Raw genomic sequence first — 16152 nt, forward strand, 5'->3', positions numbered from 1 at the left:
ACGCGCATATATCTTTCAAAAGTCTGCTGGCAATTTTTCGCGGACTCGATTATCGCCATTTTGTTTGAAGAACAGAGATCAGTATACGCAACGTGGACAAACATTTAACCAGCATCCAGAATGGGAATCCTAGAGAAAATAAGCGAGATAGAGAAGGAGATCGCAAGAACTCAAAAGAATAAGGCAACAGAGTATCATCTGGGATTGCTGAAGGCGAAATTGGCAAAATACCGATCGCAACTATTAGAACCTTCGAAATCCGCGGGAGGAGGTAAGGGTGAGGGCTTCGATGTCATGAAGTCCGGCGATGCCAGAGTCGCCTTGATCGGTTTTCCTTCGGTAGGAAAATCGACATTGTTAAACAAGTTAACATCCACAACCAGCGTTAGTGCTTCTTACGAGTTCACGACTCTGACATGTATTCCTGGTGTGATAGAATACAATGGGGCTAACATTCAACTGCTCGACTTACCTGGTATTATAGAGGGTGCCTCTCAGGGTAAGGGAAGGGGGAAACAAGTTATTGCTGTTGCTCGCACTGCAGACATGGTCGTGATGATGTTAGATGCTGCTAAGGGGGAGATCCAGAAAGTTTTACTGGAAAAGGAATTGGAGGACTGTGGCATTCGGCTTAACTGTTCCAAGCCAAATCTTTACTTCAAACAAAAGAAAGGAGGTGGTATTTCTTTTAACTCCACATGTTCTCTCACCCATTTGGATGAGAAGCTTGTGATGATGATTCTCCATGAGTACAAGATCTTCAATGCAGAGGTGCTTATACGAGAAGATTGCACAGCAGATCAGCTGATTGATGTCATTTGTGCAAACAGAATCTACCTGCCATGTGTTTATGTTTACAACAAGATTGACTGTATTTCTATAGAAGAAGTTGATCGGTTGGCACGCCTTCCACATTCTGTTGTTGTTAGCTGTGAGATGGAGCTAAACTTGGATTACCTGTTGACCCAGGTTTGGGAACATCTTGCACTGCTCAGAATCTACACTAAGAAGAGAGGTGATCCACCTGACTTTAATGGAGGACTGATCCTTCGGCGTGGAGCTACTGTGGAACATGTGTGCCATGCTGTTCACAGAACACTAGTAGATATGTTTAAATATGCTTTAGTATGGGGTACCAGCACCAAATATAGCCCACAGCGTGTAGGAATCAATCATACTATGAATGATGAAGATGTCATTCAGATTATGAAGAAGTGAATGTAATTTCACACTGGCAATTCAATTACCTCACTAATTTTTCAGTCACACTCAGAAGGAGAGGTGTTTGGTTTTTCTGTGTTTGTTCAAATTACATATGTCCAAAAGGATGAAGAGATTTTCTCATTTTCCTTTGTTGTCCTGGTTTTAGCAAGGAAGCAAAATCGTCACTTAAATTCAGTGGACTTCTCACATTGCTCTGTAACAAACAAAAAAGCAAATGAAGAGGAGGAATGATTTAAAACCTTTTTAAATGAATGTATGCTATATTTTTCTGTGGATATTTGTCTACCTGAGTTAACTGATGGTATCAAGAGTAGTCATTCCTTTTGCCTTGATCTCTCACCAAGTAGGGAAGTTCATATAGAGCACTCATAGAACACTCTTCTACTGAAAACAATCAAAACTGAATTACTCTCAGCAAACAATCAGAACAAAAATAGAAACTTCTTATGAAAAATAGCAAAGTTATTGTAAATGTTATTGAGAATTCAAATTAGATACAAGTAGATCGTTGTAAGCAATTGAAATGCAGGTGATCAAATAATTTTTTTTTTATTTTTACATTTTATTGGCTGAGAGGGCGATGCAGATTTTTTTCATCAAGCTCAGTGTGGAAACAGAAAAGCCAATGCAGTCCTGACTAACCTATGTCAATCAACTAAAATCTCATTAGGGAAGGCAAGAAAATCTTGTTTTCTCTCTGACAATCACCACCCAAGTTTTTCATTTTCTATTTCCTACTTTTGCACGTGGGTGGAGACCTACGCAGTTAGGTACATTTGAAATAAATATGGCCATAAAACTATCATGATAGTAAATAAACATATTAACCAAATCTGCCATTTGGGCTTGTGTATTTATTAAAGAGGTTTCATCTTAGAGTCCATAATTTGCACCCAGGCTCAGTGAAAACCACAATACAGTAAAGTGTGCAAGAAGATCAGGAAACTTCTTTCAGTTATGGTAGGAAATCTTGTTCCTATTGGACCCAAATGTAGCATGCACATAGGTAACTTCCTCTTAGTATGGAGGATCTTGGTATGTATCTACCACAGAGAATATAAGTGGATCATGGGTCAAAATGGTGGGAACAGGGTAAGTGATGTTACTCTACTGGTGGGTGAGACAAAGTTGAGGTTTATAGAAACCCAAAGAAATATAGAACAAATATCTTCCCATTTAACTGTTGTCAATGAAAGTTTATGTACTTGAGTCACGTGTTCCACTCAGCTGAAGCTTATCCCAGCTTTCATAAGATGAAGCAATGAAGAGTATTACTACTTCCCTCCTCTTGATGGGATGTGAGTCCTCTATAAAGCTACCCCCCCCATTACTAAATTGATAAAAAAAGATTACAGCAAAAAATTTAACACATTCGAGAAAAATCCCACTGTGAATTGGATAGGGCCATCTTTTCCAAGCAAGCAAGACTGTCGTACCAGGATGGGAAGAAGAGGTCTACCATTCAGGGACTTGCTATGCATTCACATTTCTTTAAAAACAAGGTACATGTTTCTGAAAACATTTTCTTTCTTGTGGTTAGGTCTTTTTAGCCTCTGCTAATTCACTCGTAAGCACTTCAATATTTCCGAGCCAACTCAGTAATTTGACCAATTTGACCAGCATAGACTGAGAAATTATTCTCCTACGACGACATGGAGTCGTTTAGTGAAAGGGGACTGGGTACGAATGAGCGCGAGATTTGTGTTGGGCTAATATTAAAGATGGCGGCGAATTCGAAGCGATCTTTATACAATCCAGCGCCTTCGCAAACGCCTCCACCGCAGATAAGGTACTGAATGTCTTAACTAATTCCTATATTTTGTCTTAAGCTTGTGATTTCTTTATTTTAACGCGTGGAAATTGCGTTTTTGTTGTGATTTTTTTTCCACAGGAAATCGCTCGCCCAAGGTTTTCTTAATACAGAGCCTGTCACTGGTTTTCCATCAAGTGCATCGAGATCTACTATACCTTTTTCGACGTAAGCTTATGTTATTTAATAGATTGGTTTAAATATTCAGGAAGTTTCAATCTCTTTCTTTTGTATGAGAACTTTTCTTGATGTAAAGGAAACTATTAAGCTGTTCTTAACTATATCGTTGTCGCTGCAGATCATATTTAAAATCGCTGTCTTTGAGTGATCAAAACCCTTAAACTCCCTACATATTTGTGTTCATTTCCCCCTCTAGCTTCTGCGTATTTATTGTATGTAATTTGAAAGAGTTATATGTGTTGTTTCATCAGGATAACTCTATTTTTCAGTGGGCGAGTTCGTCTGTTTTTGTAGTTTTGGCTAATAAAGTGAAATTGTGAGAATTGACATGCATGCTGATCTCCTCTGGGAGTTTAAGGGTTAAATACTGTACAAAAAGCCAAGGCTCTCACTTAAATAGGACGAAAGCCTAAGCTTAAGGTATTTTAGAAGTTTAGGAAAGCCTATTCGGGAATATAGTAAAAACTTATTTCACTTATATCAAAGTACTGAGCAAATCACTTCAATTTCATGTTTACTTTTCCATCCCTGATCTAAACACAAGCTTGAGTATATACATTAGATTTCAAATAACAATGATCTTACAATAACATTCCACTGAGGGGCAAAAGGAGGGAGGCTCTTCAAAGAAGACATTTTAGGGGGTGCATCACTCTTTGTCTTGAGTTCTCTTTGTTTTGAAGAAAGACTCCCTAAGGTTTAAGGTCAGATTGTAGGGAGGTTGTATGAAAATGGTTGTTTGACAATTTGAAATAATGTTTTTGCATTCTCAACTTTTTGTTGTGGTTAAATCCCAGGCATGTTCCTGACCCAATATATGTTGAAGAGAGAGAATCAAAACAAACCTCACCTGTTCTTTTGGTGGATGCAAGTGGACAGCATAAGAGCCCTGATCTTGCTGAAGTACCAGTTGTTACAGGAATCGTTAAGTCTCCAGTGAGGGTTGTGTGCCATTCTCCTCGACATTTAGGAAGAGACAGAAGTATGTTAGAAAACTCAGTTATAGTTCAAAGATCAGACAACTTAACTGATGTTACTGGCAGTTTAGAAGAAGGAAGGAAAGTTAAAGTAGCTGGTATACCAAAAGTTAATCTTCTTGAATCCAGTGCAAGAAAGAAAGATTTACCACACAGTAGTCCAGGTAAAGTTTTGCTTAATGTTACTCAAACCTAAGTTATGTTGTCTTCTTATTAGCAGCAGAATAAAATTCTTCAAAGTCTTTTCAACTCTTGGAACAATAAACTGGATGAAAAGTTCTCTTGTTTTCACTGGCAATGGATTTGGACTCAGAGATTTAATTAGAGTGGTAAAAGCACTTATGACCCTGTGAAAATGGAAAAAAAATCATTCACAAGCTCAATGGAATTGGTCTTGAAAGAACATCAGAATTGTTTATTTTCTTCAGACTGTGCCCAGTAATGACTCTAACTCTTATGATCCATTGAAAACTAGATTTTAGATGTACAAGCAGAATTGGAAAAAACTTACTAATCACATTGTGAATTCTAAGACCACCTGATGGCCTATGACTCTGACAACTCTGACAGATCAGTTTTCACTGGATCTTAAGGAACTGAATCGTAAGGGGAATCAATATTTTTTATGGTACTCTCTGCACTTCTTTTTATTCCAACTCTGTTCTAGGGGAATACCAGTCTAATGGAAAAGTGATCACTGTACCACTTTTAATATCATCACCCTGTACCATTTAGTCGATGATTTCCATACTTATATTATTTATGCAGAGGGACAAGATTGTGTACATCACATCTAAGCTGTAGCAACTATATGTATGCTATCCTATGCTTTTTTTTGGTATTTTTTAAAATGAAGTTCAGTGTGAGGCTTATAATGCTGATAATTATAACAAATGAGCGGAAGGATGATCCTGGTGATTTGGATTGTTTAAAAATTAGATTGCATTTTGATGTGGTTTATTTAAAATATCTTAGTAGATTCATGTCTCAAGTAGGAAGAGGTCTGAGGTTTTGTGTTGTCTATAGTACTCACGACACTTTTGTCAGTTTTATCTTTAAGGAAAGACAAGTGGCCAATGAACAAGCATACAATGAGTCTCCCTACCCAGCTTAAAATTCTGTATTTTTCCTACTTTTGGAATAAATCTTAATCATTAATTTGAGAGAATATTTTCAATGAACATTCTTCCTGATAATATCAGTGATTGTCTTTTTGGTGAATTTAAGTCCAAAGTATCACATGAAACTCAGTCATCATGATTGTTAAAACTATTGGAAGGAGAATATTGATTCATAAAATATTCAATTGTAAACTATCTATTTCAACTACTGAGTGATGTATGATGATATCACTAGTAACAAAAATGAATTTTTTTTTGTTCAATACCCAAGTACATAGAAGATCCCATGAAGAAACCTTGTTGGACCATGATAGAGAAGCTGTTGAACCTAGATTGGAACAACAACAGATTGGTAGACCTGGAGAGGAGTTTAAAAGTTTTTTAGGGGAGGATGGTTTGTATGCTGCACCTCCATCATCTCACTTATCTACACCTCAGATAAAGCAACAACTTTTTGATTTCTCATCAGGTAAAGAAACTTGTTTTGACTTACTTTAAAAGATAGCGATGATTTCTCTGATTTACCCTTTCTCTACATCTCCCTAAAGCACTTGAACATTTGAAAGTTGAATCACAGTGAAACTCTCTATAAGAACATGTAGATTGAATATAGAACGTACATCCTTTTGTAAATGAACACCAGCTAGTCCCCCTTTTTGTTCTCCAAACTTAGGGAAAGCTGCACCCACGTGCACCCCACACCCCTTTTAAGAAGATAAGGACACTACAAAAAAAACAGTTCTGTCCCACAAGCATCTGCTTGATGGAAGGTCTAAACAATATTCTGTACTCAAGCTGACTTAGTCCTAACATTGCATACCGGTGCATTGTAACAAATTAGAAAACATGTGGTCATGATTGTGTACTACTCTCCTCAGTTTCAGATTCCTATTTCCAGGCTCCAGACGGTGACCAGTCTGTGTAAGTAAAAATTGTTACAGTTTAATGGCTAGATTCATGACTAATCTTAGGTTATAAATGTTGGGCAAAGATGAGAAATGTTACATGGAAACACATGTAAATTCCTCAGTTTCAGCTTAGGATTTAAAAGCTTTTTTAATGTGTTCTGCCAACATGTCAGGTGGTATATTATACCAGTGAGTTGTTAGGGAGTGTGTTGATTGGTGCAGTAAATTGATAGAATTTTGACCAATAAATGCCTGAAATACAAATGATGCTTTAAAACATAAGATGTCATTTATATTTATGGTGATTTAATAGAGTGCTTTAACAGGATAATGTTTGTTGATCCAAAATGACATTTGAATAGTGCAATTTTGAATAATAAAATTATTGACATCTTTTCTACTTTTATTGTAGTTTACCAGCAGGAGAAAAACAGAATTTGAAAACAAAGAAAAAGAAACAAAAAACTGGTAATTTATGTTGGCACATGTATGAAACTACACTCTGTTGTCTAATTTAACCCTTTGACCCCTAACTTTGACCTACATCTAATAACTCTTTAAAGTATCACCCTCTAAATCATCTTTATAACAATAAAGGAAATGACCACCAACAAAAGAAAACTGTTGACTGATAAACAAATTCTCCTTGTTATTACTTCAAGTTTTAGCATGAGTAGCTGGTTTTGAACTGATATTTTCTAAAAATGCCCCAATATTAATACCTTCTCCTTACAGAAATACTATTATTTTGCTAAATTGGATAGCTAGCATTAATATTGCAGTACAAACATTATTGTTTACTAGTCTTGTATTTGAAAGACTTTCATTAGGATAATTGTAGGTTTTCAACCAAGGAAGTACTTTACTGTGTATTTTTTTCACTAGATACTGATAACAATTCAGAAGATAGTTGAAATATTTTAGTATTTCAATATGGTTTCCATTAGATATTGGTAACAATTCAGAAGATGATTGAAGTATTACAGTGAGCTATCCACTATTCTAATTAGCCCCCTGTCTGAAAGAGCTGGGAATTAATGAGCTCCCTGGGGCATATTACAGTAGAATTTTCCTTAATGCATTTGTATACAACAAATGGTTTCACATTTGCTTTCTTTTAGCTCGCATTGTCCCTTCCAGATACATGGCTGCTGGAACAAAAGTCACTAAAAAGGTAGCAGTGAAGGTAAAGAGTTTACTCTAAGCTGTGTGCATCTTGAACCTGGACAATTGCTTCTTGCTGGCCAATTTTAACTTGAAAATACACTTAAGGTTGTTTTTTTATTGATTGTTGTAAAACAAAAACTAAATTTATCACAACTTCTCAGAGGAAAGGATATTATCCCTGAGGACCAATGAAAAGTAAACTAAAACCAAACAAACAGCCCAAAGTGCAGGAAACACATGTGATTAAGTAGTGATTGGTTTTAGTTTTGTATCTGATTGTTTTAGAGAGGGCCACAAGTTTTTTTGACCAATTATAGGGTAAAGTAAAGTAAAACCTTGGTAATATTGGATTTCTTTTGACTTTCGATTTGAAAAAATGGCACTAAAAGTAATTTTTACCTCTTTTCAGTAATGTTATGGGGCAGATTTCAATCTGGTGGCTCAGTGATTAATGTTGTCAACTGTGGATCACTCTCCTGTTACTAAATTTCTAAATGAAAACCCTGTTATCTGTAAAATTTTATTGTTTATCTTTTTTTGATCTTTTGGGAAGTTACTCATGATAAATATTATGTTTCTTACTTTATGTTATATGTTGACAGGAGGCACCTCCACCCACAAAGAAAAAAGTCAGAGTTCCCTCTGCAACATCATCAAAATCAAGAGACCAGTCAGTTCTTACTCACTCCAACAACAGCACACTTGGCCTTGATGTCATCACACCCTTCATCAGACACATGTCCAATCAAAAAGGCATAGTCACATCAACTCCAGCTGATGCCATGGCAGGGGTTGACCCTGCTGTTCATGTGGGAGCACCCACCCCCATTTTGCCCCAGGGTGTAGCAACATTTGCAAAACAACATGGGGGGAGTGGAGGTACTTATGCTGTCAAGAAGACTTCAGTTTCTCGTGACAAGCAAAAGCAGCAAACTATTGTAGTCAAGAAAGCTGGGGTTAAGATGGCAGGTAAAGAAAAAATAAAAGTTATCTGTAGGTACAAAATGTTCTCTTAAAGGTCAAGGCACATTGTTAACTTAAGAGGAACTTACCTTCAAATAACAAATCAGCCTTGTTGAGTTGCCTTATTTAATTATTGTCCAAAGCAGTTGCTTTGTGTATCCAAATATTTTCTGTTTTGGTATCCAAAGAGAACCAGGTTGTCATTTTGTTTCAATTTAGCTGCTTGGAAGAATATTACATTATATTACATTGCCAATCCTGGGTTGGCCAATTAAAACCTGCTAAAAGAAATATTCACCTATGGTAGTGGGTGAAGGAGGACTAGTTTATCAGGGTGCCCACTATTCTGAGAAAGTATTTATAAAATAATAACAGTACAGTTACTATTAATAGTTCTCATCTAAAATGAAATTTCCCCTCTAATCTGTCGGCAGGTTCATATCAACCCTCTTTGCAAACCAGCAAGCCTTCTGTTCCAACCGAGGTGCGTCAGTATTGATCTGAATTTTAATATTTTTCCTCAATGTTTAATATTGGGTCCTCTGTCGTCATCACTATCGCCTCAGCGGAAAGGGCTTCATGCAGACTCTCTCACTTTTCCTGATTGGCACCAACTTTCCTAGATTCCCTCTTACTATTCCATTCTTGTTCCTTACCCTTCACTTCCTCCGCCATTCTGCGCCCTGTTATTTTGCGGCTGCTATCATTTCTCTCACTTACTAAGTGGCAGCCAGTTAAATCACAATGCCCGCCTGGGGTTTTTATTCTGTTGGATCGTGCAGGAACATGGATGGAATTGTGCTGTAATTTAAAAATTCCGAACAAATTTTCAAACTTTGTTTGCAGACCGGACCTGTGGGAACTTCAGCAGGTGAAGGTGACATCTCGCAACGTCAGCTTGAACTTCAGTATTCAAGAGTTGTACAAGCCTCTTTTCTGTACTCGAGGGTAAGATTTTGAAGTAGCTGTTATTAATGTCCGTGCTTGTGTTTCGTTTCCAAGATTTTTTTTCTCAGTTAATGCAGTTTTCAGTGACCCGCGCACTTATGTAATCCGAAAGTTTTTGCGTCAGAGAATCGCACATACTAGCGCTTATTGTTTCATTAGTGAATCATATACATCATTTTTGTTTAATTGTTACTTTTCCGACTCGCACACTCTGTTTTGTAATTTATACTTTATTTCCGGAGGTGATTTGTGTACCCCGTTTTGTGCTTGATTGTTACGTTAGAGACTTGCACACTCTGTTCCGTGTTCAAGCGTTTGGTTGGTGACCCACCCAATCTGTCTTATGGTTGCTTCTGTCTTTAGTGAATCGTGCATTCTTTTTCTTTGTTTGATTGGTACGTTAGTAACTCGCTCACTATGTTTGATTGTCACGTAAGTGACTCGTGCATTCCTTTTCGTGTTTGATTGTTACGAAGTTAGTGAATCACGCAATCTGTTTTGCTTTTTTTTCTTTCTTAAGTGACTTTTTTTTTATTGTTACGTTAATGAATCGTAGATAATGTTTTGTGGGACTCAAGCATTTCGTTTGTGTTTGTTTATTACGTTGATGACTCGCACATTTTTTTTTCTGTTTAATTTGTTACGTTAAGCTGTTAGGTTAGTGACTCGCGCGCTCTGTTTTGTGTTTAATTTTTACGTTAGTGACTCGCGCACTCTGTTTTGTGTTTGGTTGTTACGTTAGTGACTCGCGCACTCTGTTTTGTGTTTGATTGTTACGTTAGTGACTCGCACACTCTGTTTTGTGTTTGATTGTTACGTTAGTGACTCGCGCTTTGTGTTTGATTGTTACGTTAGTGACTCGCGCACTCTGTTTTGTGTTTGATTGTTACGTTAGTGACTCGCGCACTCTGTTTTGTGTTTGATTGTTACGTTAGTGACTCGCACTCTCTGTTTTGTGTTTGATTGTTAGTTAGTGACTCGCGCACTCTGTTTTGTGTTTGATTGTTACGTTAGTGACTCGCGCTCTCTGTTTTGTGTTTGATTGTTAGTTAGTGACTCGCGCTCTCTGTTTTGTGTTTGATTGTTACGTTAGTGACTCGCGCACTCTGTTTTGTGTTTGATTGTTAGTTAGTGACTCGCGCTCTCTGTTTTGTGTTTGATTGTTACGTTAGTGACTCGCGCACTCTGTTTTGTGTTTGATTGTTACGTTAGTGATTCGCGCACTCTGTTTTGTGTTTGATTGTTAGTTAGTGACTCGCGCTCTCTGTTTTGTGTTTGATTGTTACGTTAGTGATTCGCGCACTCTGTTTTGTGTTTGATTGTTAGTTAGTGACTCGCGCTCTCTGTTTTGTGTTTGGTTGTTACGTAAGTGACTCGCGCTCTCTGTTTTGTGTTTGATTGTTACGTTAGTGACTCGCACACTCTGTTTTGTGTTTGATTGTTACGTTAGTGACTCGCGCTCTCTGTTTTGTGTTTGATTGTTAGTTAGTGACTCGCGCTCTCTGTTTTGTGTTTGGTTGTTACGTTAGTGACGCGCGCACTCTGTTTTGTGTTTAATTGTTACGTTAGTGACTCGCGCACTCTGTTTTGCGTTTAATTGTTCCGTTGGTGACTCGCGCACTCAGTTTTGTGTTTGACTGTTAGGTTAGACACTCGCGTACTCTGTTTTGTGTTTGGTGGTTACGTTAGTGACTCGTGCACTCAGTTTTGTGTTTGATTGTTACGTTAGCGACTCGTGCACTCTGTTTTGTGTTTAATTTTAACGTTAGTGACTCGTGCACTTTGTTTTGTGTTTGATTGTAACGTTGGTGACTCGTGCACTTTGTTTTGTGTTTGATTGTAACGTTGGTGACTCGTGCACTTTGTTTTGTGTTTGATTGTAACGTTGGTGACTCGTGCACTTTGTTTTGTGTTTGATTGTTAGGTTAGCGACTCGCACACTCTGTTTCGTGTTTGACTGTTAGGTTAGCGACTAGCGCACTCAGTTTTGTGTTTGATTGTTACGTAAGTGACTCGCGCACTCTGTTTTGTGTTTAATTGTTACGTTAGTGACTCGCGCCCTTTGTTTTGTGTTTAAATGTTCCGTTAGTGAATCGCACACTCTGTTTTGTGTTTGATTGTTAGGTTAGTGACTCGCACAAATCGAACAGAGAGAGTTAAAAAACGAAACAAAACTGAGAGGACAAGCACTGCCGTTCAAAAAGGCTGAGATTTGAACCATTCTACGCTTACCTAAACGGAAACAACGATTACTAAACGTCTGCAAGAGAAGTTATATAAAGGAGAAAGAAACCCTTTTTACAGCGTCTGGTAAGATGTAACGAGAAAACGCTACCAAGAAAGCAAAGGAACCAACCGATTTCTGGACAAATAAACTCATAACCCGACATAGTAGTCGGCCACGACGAGTAACATTCTGGAGAAAGAATCAACCACAAAATAGGTGGTGCGAGTCACTGACTTTACAATCAAACACAAAACAAAGTGTGCGAGAAACTAATAATACAATCAAACACAAAACAGAGTGTGTGTGTCACTAACGTGACGATCAAACACAAAAAGAATACGCAGTTCACCAACTTAACAATCGAAAACCACACAAAGTGTGCGAGTGAATAACGTAACGATAAAACACAAAACAGAGTGCGCGAGCCACTAACGTTACAATCAAACACAAAACAGAATGTGCGAGTCACTAACGCAACAATTAAACACAAAATAGAGTGCACGAGCCACTAACGTCACAATCAAACACAAAACAGAGTGTGCGAGTCACTAACGTTACAATCAAACACAAATTAGAGTGCACGAGCCACTAACGTCACAATCAAACACAAAACAGAGTGTGCGAGTCACTAACGTTACAATCAAACACAAAACAAAGTTCGCAAGTCACTAACCCAACAATCAAATACAAAACAGAGTGCGCGAGCCACTAACCCAACAATCATACGCAAAACAGAGTGTGCAAGCCACTGACCCAAAAATCAAACGAAAAACAGAGTGGGCGACCCACTAACCCAAAAATCAAACGCAAAACAGAGTGCGCGAGTCCCTAGCGTAACGATCAAACATAAAACAGAGTGCGCGAGTCACTAACGTAACAATTAAACACAAAACACAGGGGCGAGTAACAAACGTAACAATCAGACACAAAACAGAGTGCGCGAGTCACTAACGTAATAAATAAACACAAAACAGAGTGCGCGAGTCACTAACGTAACAATCAAACAAAACTGAGTGCGCGAATCACTAACGTAACAATCAAACACAAATTAGAGTGCACGAGCCACTAACGTCACAATCAAACACAAAACAGAGTGTGCGAGTCACTAACGTTATAATCAAACGCAAATTAGAGTGTACGAGCCACTAACGTCACAATCAAACACAAAACAGAGTGTGCGAGTCACTAACGTAATAAATAAACACAAAACAGAGTGCGCGAATCACTAACGTAACAATCAAACACAAAACTGAGTGCGCGAGTCACTAACGTAACCACCAAACACAAAACAGAGTACGCGAGTATCTAACCTAACAGTCAACACAAAACAGAGTGAGCGAGCCACTAACCCAACAATCAAACGCAAAACAGAGTGCGCGAGTCCCTAGCGTAACAATCGAACACAAAACAGAGTGCGCGAGTTACTAACGTAACAATCAAATGCAAAACAGAGTGTGCGAGTCACTAACGTAACAATCAAACACAAAACAGAGTGCGCGAGTCACTAACGTAACAATTAAGTGAGCACTAAATACAATAAGTTTGCCATGTTTTAGTTGTGTCGGTGATATCTTTTCGTCGTTGATTCTTGGTTGAAATTGTTGATTTTCTTGCAGCTGAAACATTCCTTTGGACAAAAAGAAAAAGATGCACAGGTATTATCAGCTTGGTGTCTATTCTTGATTGGTGAAAGAGTTATGCAAAAATGATATTTGATTCGACAACAATCGCTTTAGTTTTCCCAGCAAGAAAGAGGCGAGTTTATTCTCATAGTAGGTATTAATGGATTTCAACATCCTGTTTATTTAGAGTCAAATTTACCATGTGTGGCAGGAAAAAGAGAAACTTCAACGCGAGATAGCTAATCTAGAGTTACAGCTGAAAATGAAAACGAAAATTGCCAAACTTGATGAACAAATAAAGCTTCAGGTAAGTCTCTAAGTTGGTCACAGTACTTCTTGCCAGTTGAAACGCGAGAGGTAAAAAATTCCGCAGGAATCCTTGCTTGCTAGGTGCAAAGTTGCTTCCCTGTTTTATTTGCCAAGAGCTTTTACTGATGAAACCCTAGAGATATATTTTGCGGGAAGGCAAACAAATACCGAGATATCTGACACATCCCGAGTCGTCTTCAAAGCGGGGATAACTGACACTGTTAGGTGGAAGCACAGTTAATGATTCGCGAAATGGTTTGGTTGATGATTCACAGATGTCAGGACTTGAGCCCATTGGGTCCAACATGGTGAGGCTAATACTAGACTTCAGTAAGTTAGCCGCTGCTCTGGATACTACCCGGCATCACATGTCAGTCAACGGAGTGCTTCTTCCCGATAATCACGGTAAGACTCACATCCGTAAATAGAAATAAGATTTTAGATTTGATAACATACACCAGGCGACAGGAGCCCATGGAACACTGACAACGCGAACGAAAAAAAACTGACCCTTACCCAAGAAGAACGCCTCTGACCAAGACGCGATGGTGTCCTCGCTTTTATTTTTGGACTGGCGCCTGTTTTAACCTAAGTCCACTGAATTTTTTTCTGCGCTTTTATTATCTAACTTCCTTCTTTATTTTCCTTCTCTCCAGATCAGCTATTAACTGTTCTTGACGAAAGCGAAAGATTACTCGGCGAAATTGACTCACTTTCCAAAGACAAACAGCAAAAGGTAAGCCCTGGATAATGTTTAGTAGACTTCCTGTGAAACTACCCGTGACCAAGTGTCGTAAAACCGAAACCAAAGTAATCATGACAGGCAAATAGAACAAGTGAGAAGTTACCAGGAGCCAACTGATGAGAACTCAAAGTAAATTTAGCAATCTACATGAAGCGCGGGAAAACGCGAGAGACAAAGTCGCGCTTGGTTTTTAGTTTTGCGTCTGATTGGTTGAGAGGGTGGCAAGAGTTTTCTAGACCAATCACAGAGCATAGATAGATAATTCTAGGATAACTTTAAACACTCCAGTATGACTTACTTTCTGAAAAAGCTTTTGATCTTTTTCCATCCTTGCCATCGTGGCAAAGGGGAAACCCGTGAAAATCTAATATCTAAGTTCTGTTAGATCCATCTCGAACTCTTAACTCTCAGCATCTAATTCTAATTCTTTCTCGTAGCTACAGTTCTTTTTTATTTTAAATCTGTTAATGTTACACAAACTTGACGTCCTACAGTGTTATTTTTGTATGTAGTTTCTTAAAACATTTATTTTATTCCGTTAGAAAGGATTTAATGGTTATTTATTAGCTTAAAAAATATCCCCCTTTTCTTTCGGCTTGAAAACAGATTGAATCGTTTGCCAAAGAGATGGAGGGGTTGTCCAAAACTGTAGACTCCGAAATTCAAGAACAAAACAGGTAATCTATTTATTTTTCTTATAGAGGATGGACTTACTACTTAGGTTCATTAACAGATAGGATATCTTTTATCTAATCAATTCGGTACGTGCACGGGTCATAAGGAAATTAAATTAAAGCGTTTGCCTTTTTCCTCGGATTGGTCTCTAAGATATCACGCAGGGTAATACTGATTTTGCCCGTCAGTAATATGACAATCAGTAAGTTTGTTATGTACAACTCAGCCTATGTACATTTCCTGGTAAAGGCCAAGGCTGAGAAACAGTTCATAATCTCTTGAAGCCCATTTTCTTTTGCTTCCAACATTGTAACTAGTTTTTTCTAGAACTGGGCAGTGAAATTTGTTCAAAAGAGTGGACAAATTGGGAACATTTTGCAGAAACGAAAGTAATTAGGCGTATAGGAAATATAATTTTATTATTCACTTTGTTTATCAATTATATTATTTTAATTTTTTTTCAACATTTTCCTGCAAGGTGTGGTGAATTGCTGGCTGCTGCGTCAACGCTCAGCACTCAAGAGCGTAGTCTTCAAGCGCAATCCATCATGGCTGGGTTATAGACATGTTCATTTGGTTTCGTCTCCTTCTGGGTATCGAGCGTTTTGGAGATGACAAGTTGAACAGCTTGCCAAGCCAAGTAAACAAAGACTGAGGTGGTTGACACAATAATAAAGTAATGGAGTCTAATGAACAGAATATGGCCTCTCTCTTAATCTGCTTTATGACTGTAACGGTTCTCAAGAGAAGAGAGGGAGACGATTGAGAATTCTTCTAAGTTCAAACTCTAATTCCTAGTTGAGGACATTCGTGGTTACCCTAGCTCGCTATACAAATCCACGCCAAAATTTCGTTGTCAGGAGAGAATATTTCGCTGAGAAAAAACGCGTTTTCACGTGTTGTACATCTGTGTACACCTGTTGTTTTTATTGATAACGCCTTTCCGGCACAAAGCTGTCTACTAGGGATCTTTCCTTGTAATTGCTGTATTTCGAAAGAACTCTGAATCTCTCTAAAGAAACAGTTTAGGCAATTGATTATTTTGCAAACTGTCTAGCATGCAGATGTAAACATATCATCTTAAATACTGTTCGTCGTAGTCGTAGTTTGGAAGACCCTCAAGCAATCGTTATAATTGTTTTCATCGAGGATTTCCGCAGCAGCTAGAAAAGAAAGTTATTTGTGGAAGCCTTGCTCCTCTATTACTTGTTCTTGTCAGTGTGACTCTGGTTTTTGACAGATCTATCATATTTGTAATAAATACTGATAATTCAAA

The 16152-nt window shown here is 38.0% G+C and overlaps 2 protein-coding genes across 2 annotated transcripts; both read left to right on the plus strand.

Moving 5' to 3' along the window:
* Positions 1–7: 7 nt before the first annotated feature.
* LOC113673685 (developmentally-regulated GTP-binding protein 2) lies at positions 8–2061 on the plus strand. Its single transcript, XM_027190100.2, has one exon. It carries the CDS (start codon positions 121–123, stop codon positions 1216–1218), a length of 1098 nt encoding a protein of 365 aa, XP_027045901.2. The 5' UTR covers positions 8–120; the 3' UTR covers positions 1219–2061.
* An 847-nt stretch (positions 2062–2908) lies between these two features.
* Positions 2909–16152, plus strand: LOC113673691 (uncharacterized). The gene is made up of 16 exons (XM_027190106.2): positions 2909–3013; positions 3116–3202; positions 4012–4355; positions 5584–5781; positions 6191–6233; positions 6633–6688; positions 7342–7406; positions 7990–8356; positions 8785–8834; positions 9197–9298; positions 13142–13180; positions 13335–13454; positions 13732–13861; positions 14113–14192; positions 14808–14878; positions 15355–16152. The coding sequence occupies exons 1-16, from the start codon at positions 2946–2948 to the stop codon at positions 15437–15439; spliced, it is 1905 nt and encodes a 634-aa protein (XP_027045907.2). The 5' UTR covers positions 2909–2945; the 3' UTR covers positions 15440–16152.

Source organism: Pocillopora damicornis, chromosome 2 (assembly GCF_964200805.1).
Source record: "Pocillopora damicornis chromosome 2, jaPocDami1.2, whole genome shotgun sequence".
NCBI classification, from domain to species: domain Eukaryota; kingdom Metazoa; phylum Cnidaria; class Anthozoa; order Scleractinia; family Pocilloporidae; genus Pocillopora; species Pocillopora damicornis.

Bases quoted from the DNA above. Each gene is read 5' to 3' on its own strand.
- LOC113673685 (XM_027190100.2), top strand. From the start codon at position 121: ATGGGAATCCTAGAGAAAATAAGCGAGATAGAGAAGGAGATCGCAAGA.
- LOC113673691 (XM_027190106.2), top strand. From the start codon at position 2,946: ATGGCGGCGAATTCGAAGCGATCTTTATACAATCCAGCGCCTTCGCAA. The intron at 3,203-4,011 runs GTAAGCTTATGT...GTTAAATCCCAG, and splicing joins TCTACTATACCTTTTTCGAC to GCATGTTCCTGACCCAATAT. The intron at 14,879-15,354 runs GTAATCTATTTA...TTTTCCTGCAAG, and splicing joins GAAATTCAAGAACAAAACAG to GTGTGGTGAATTGCTGGCTG.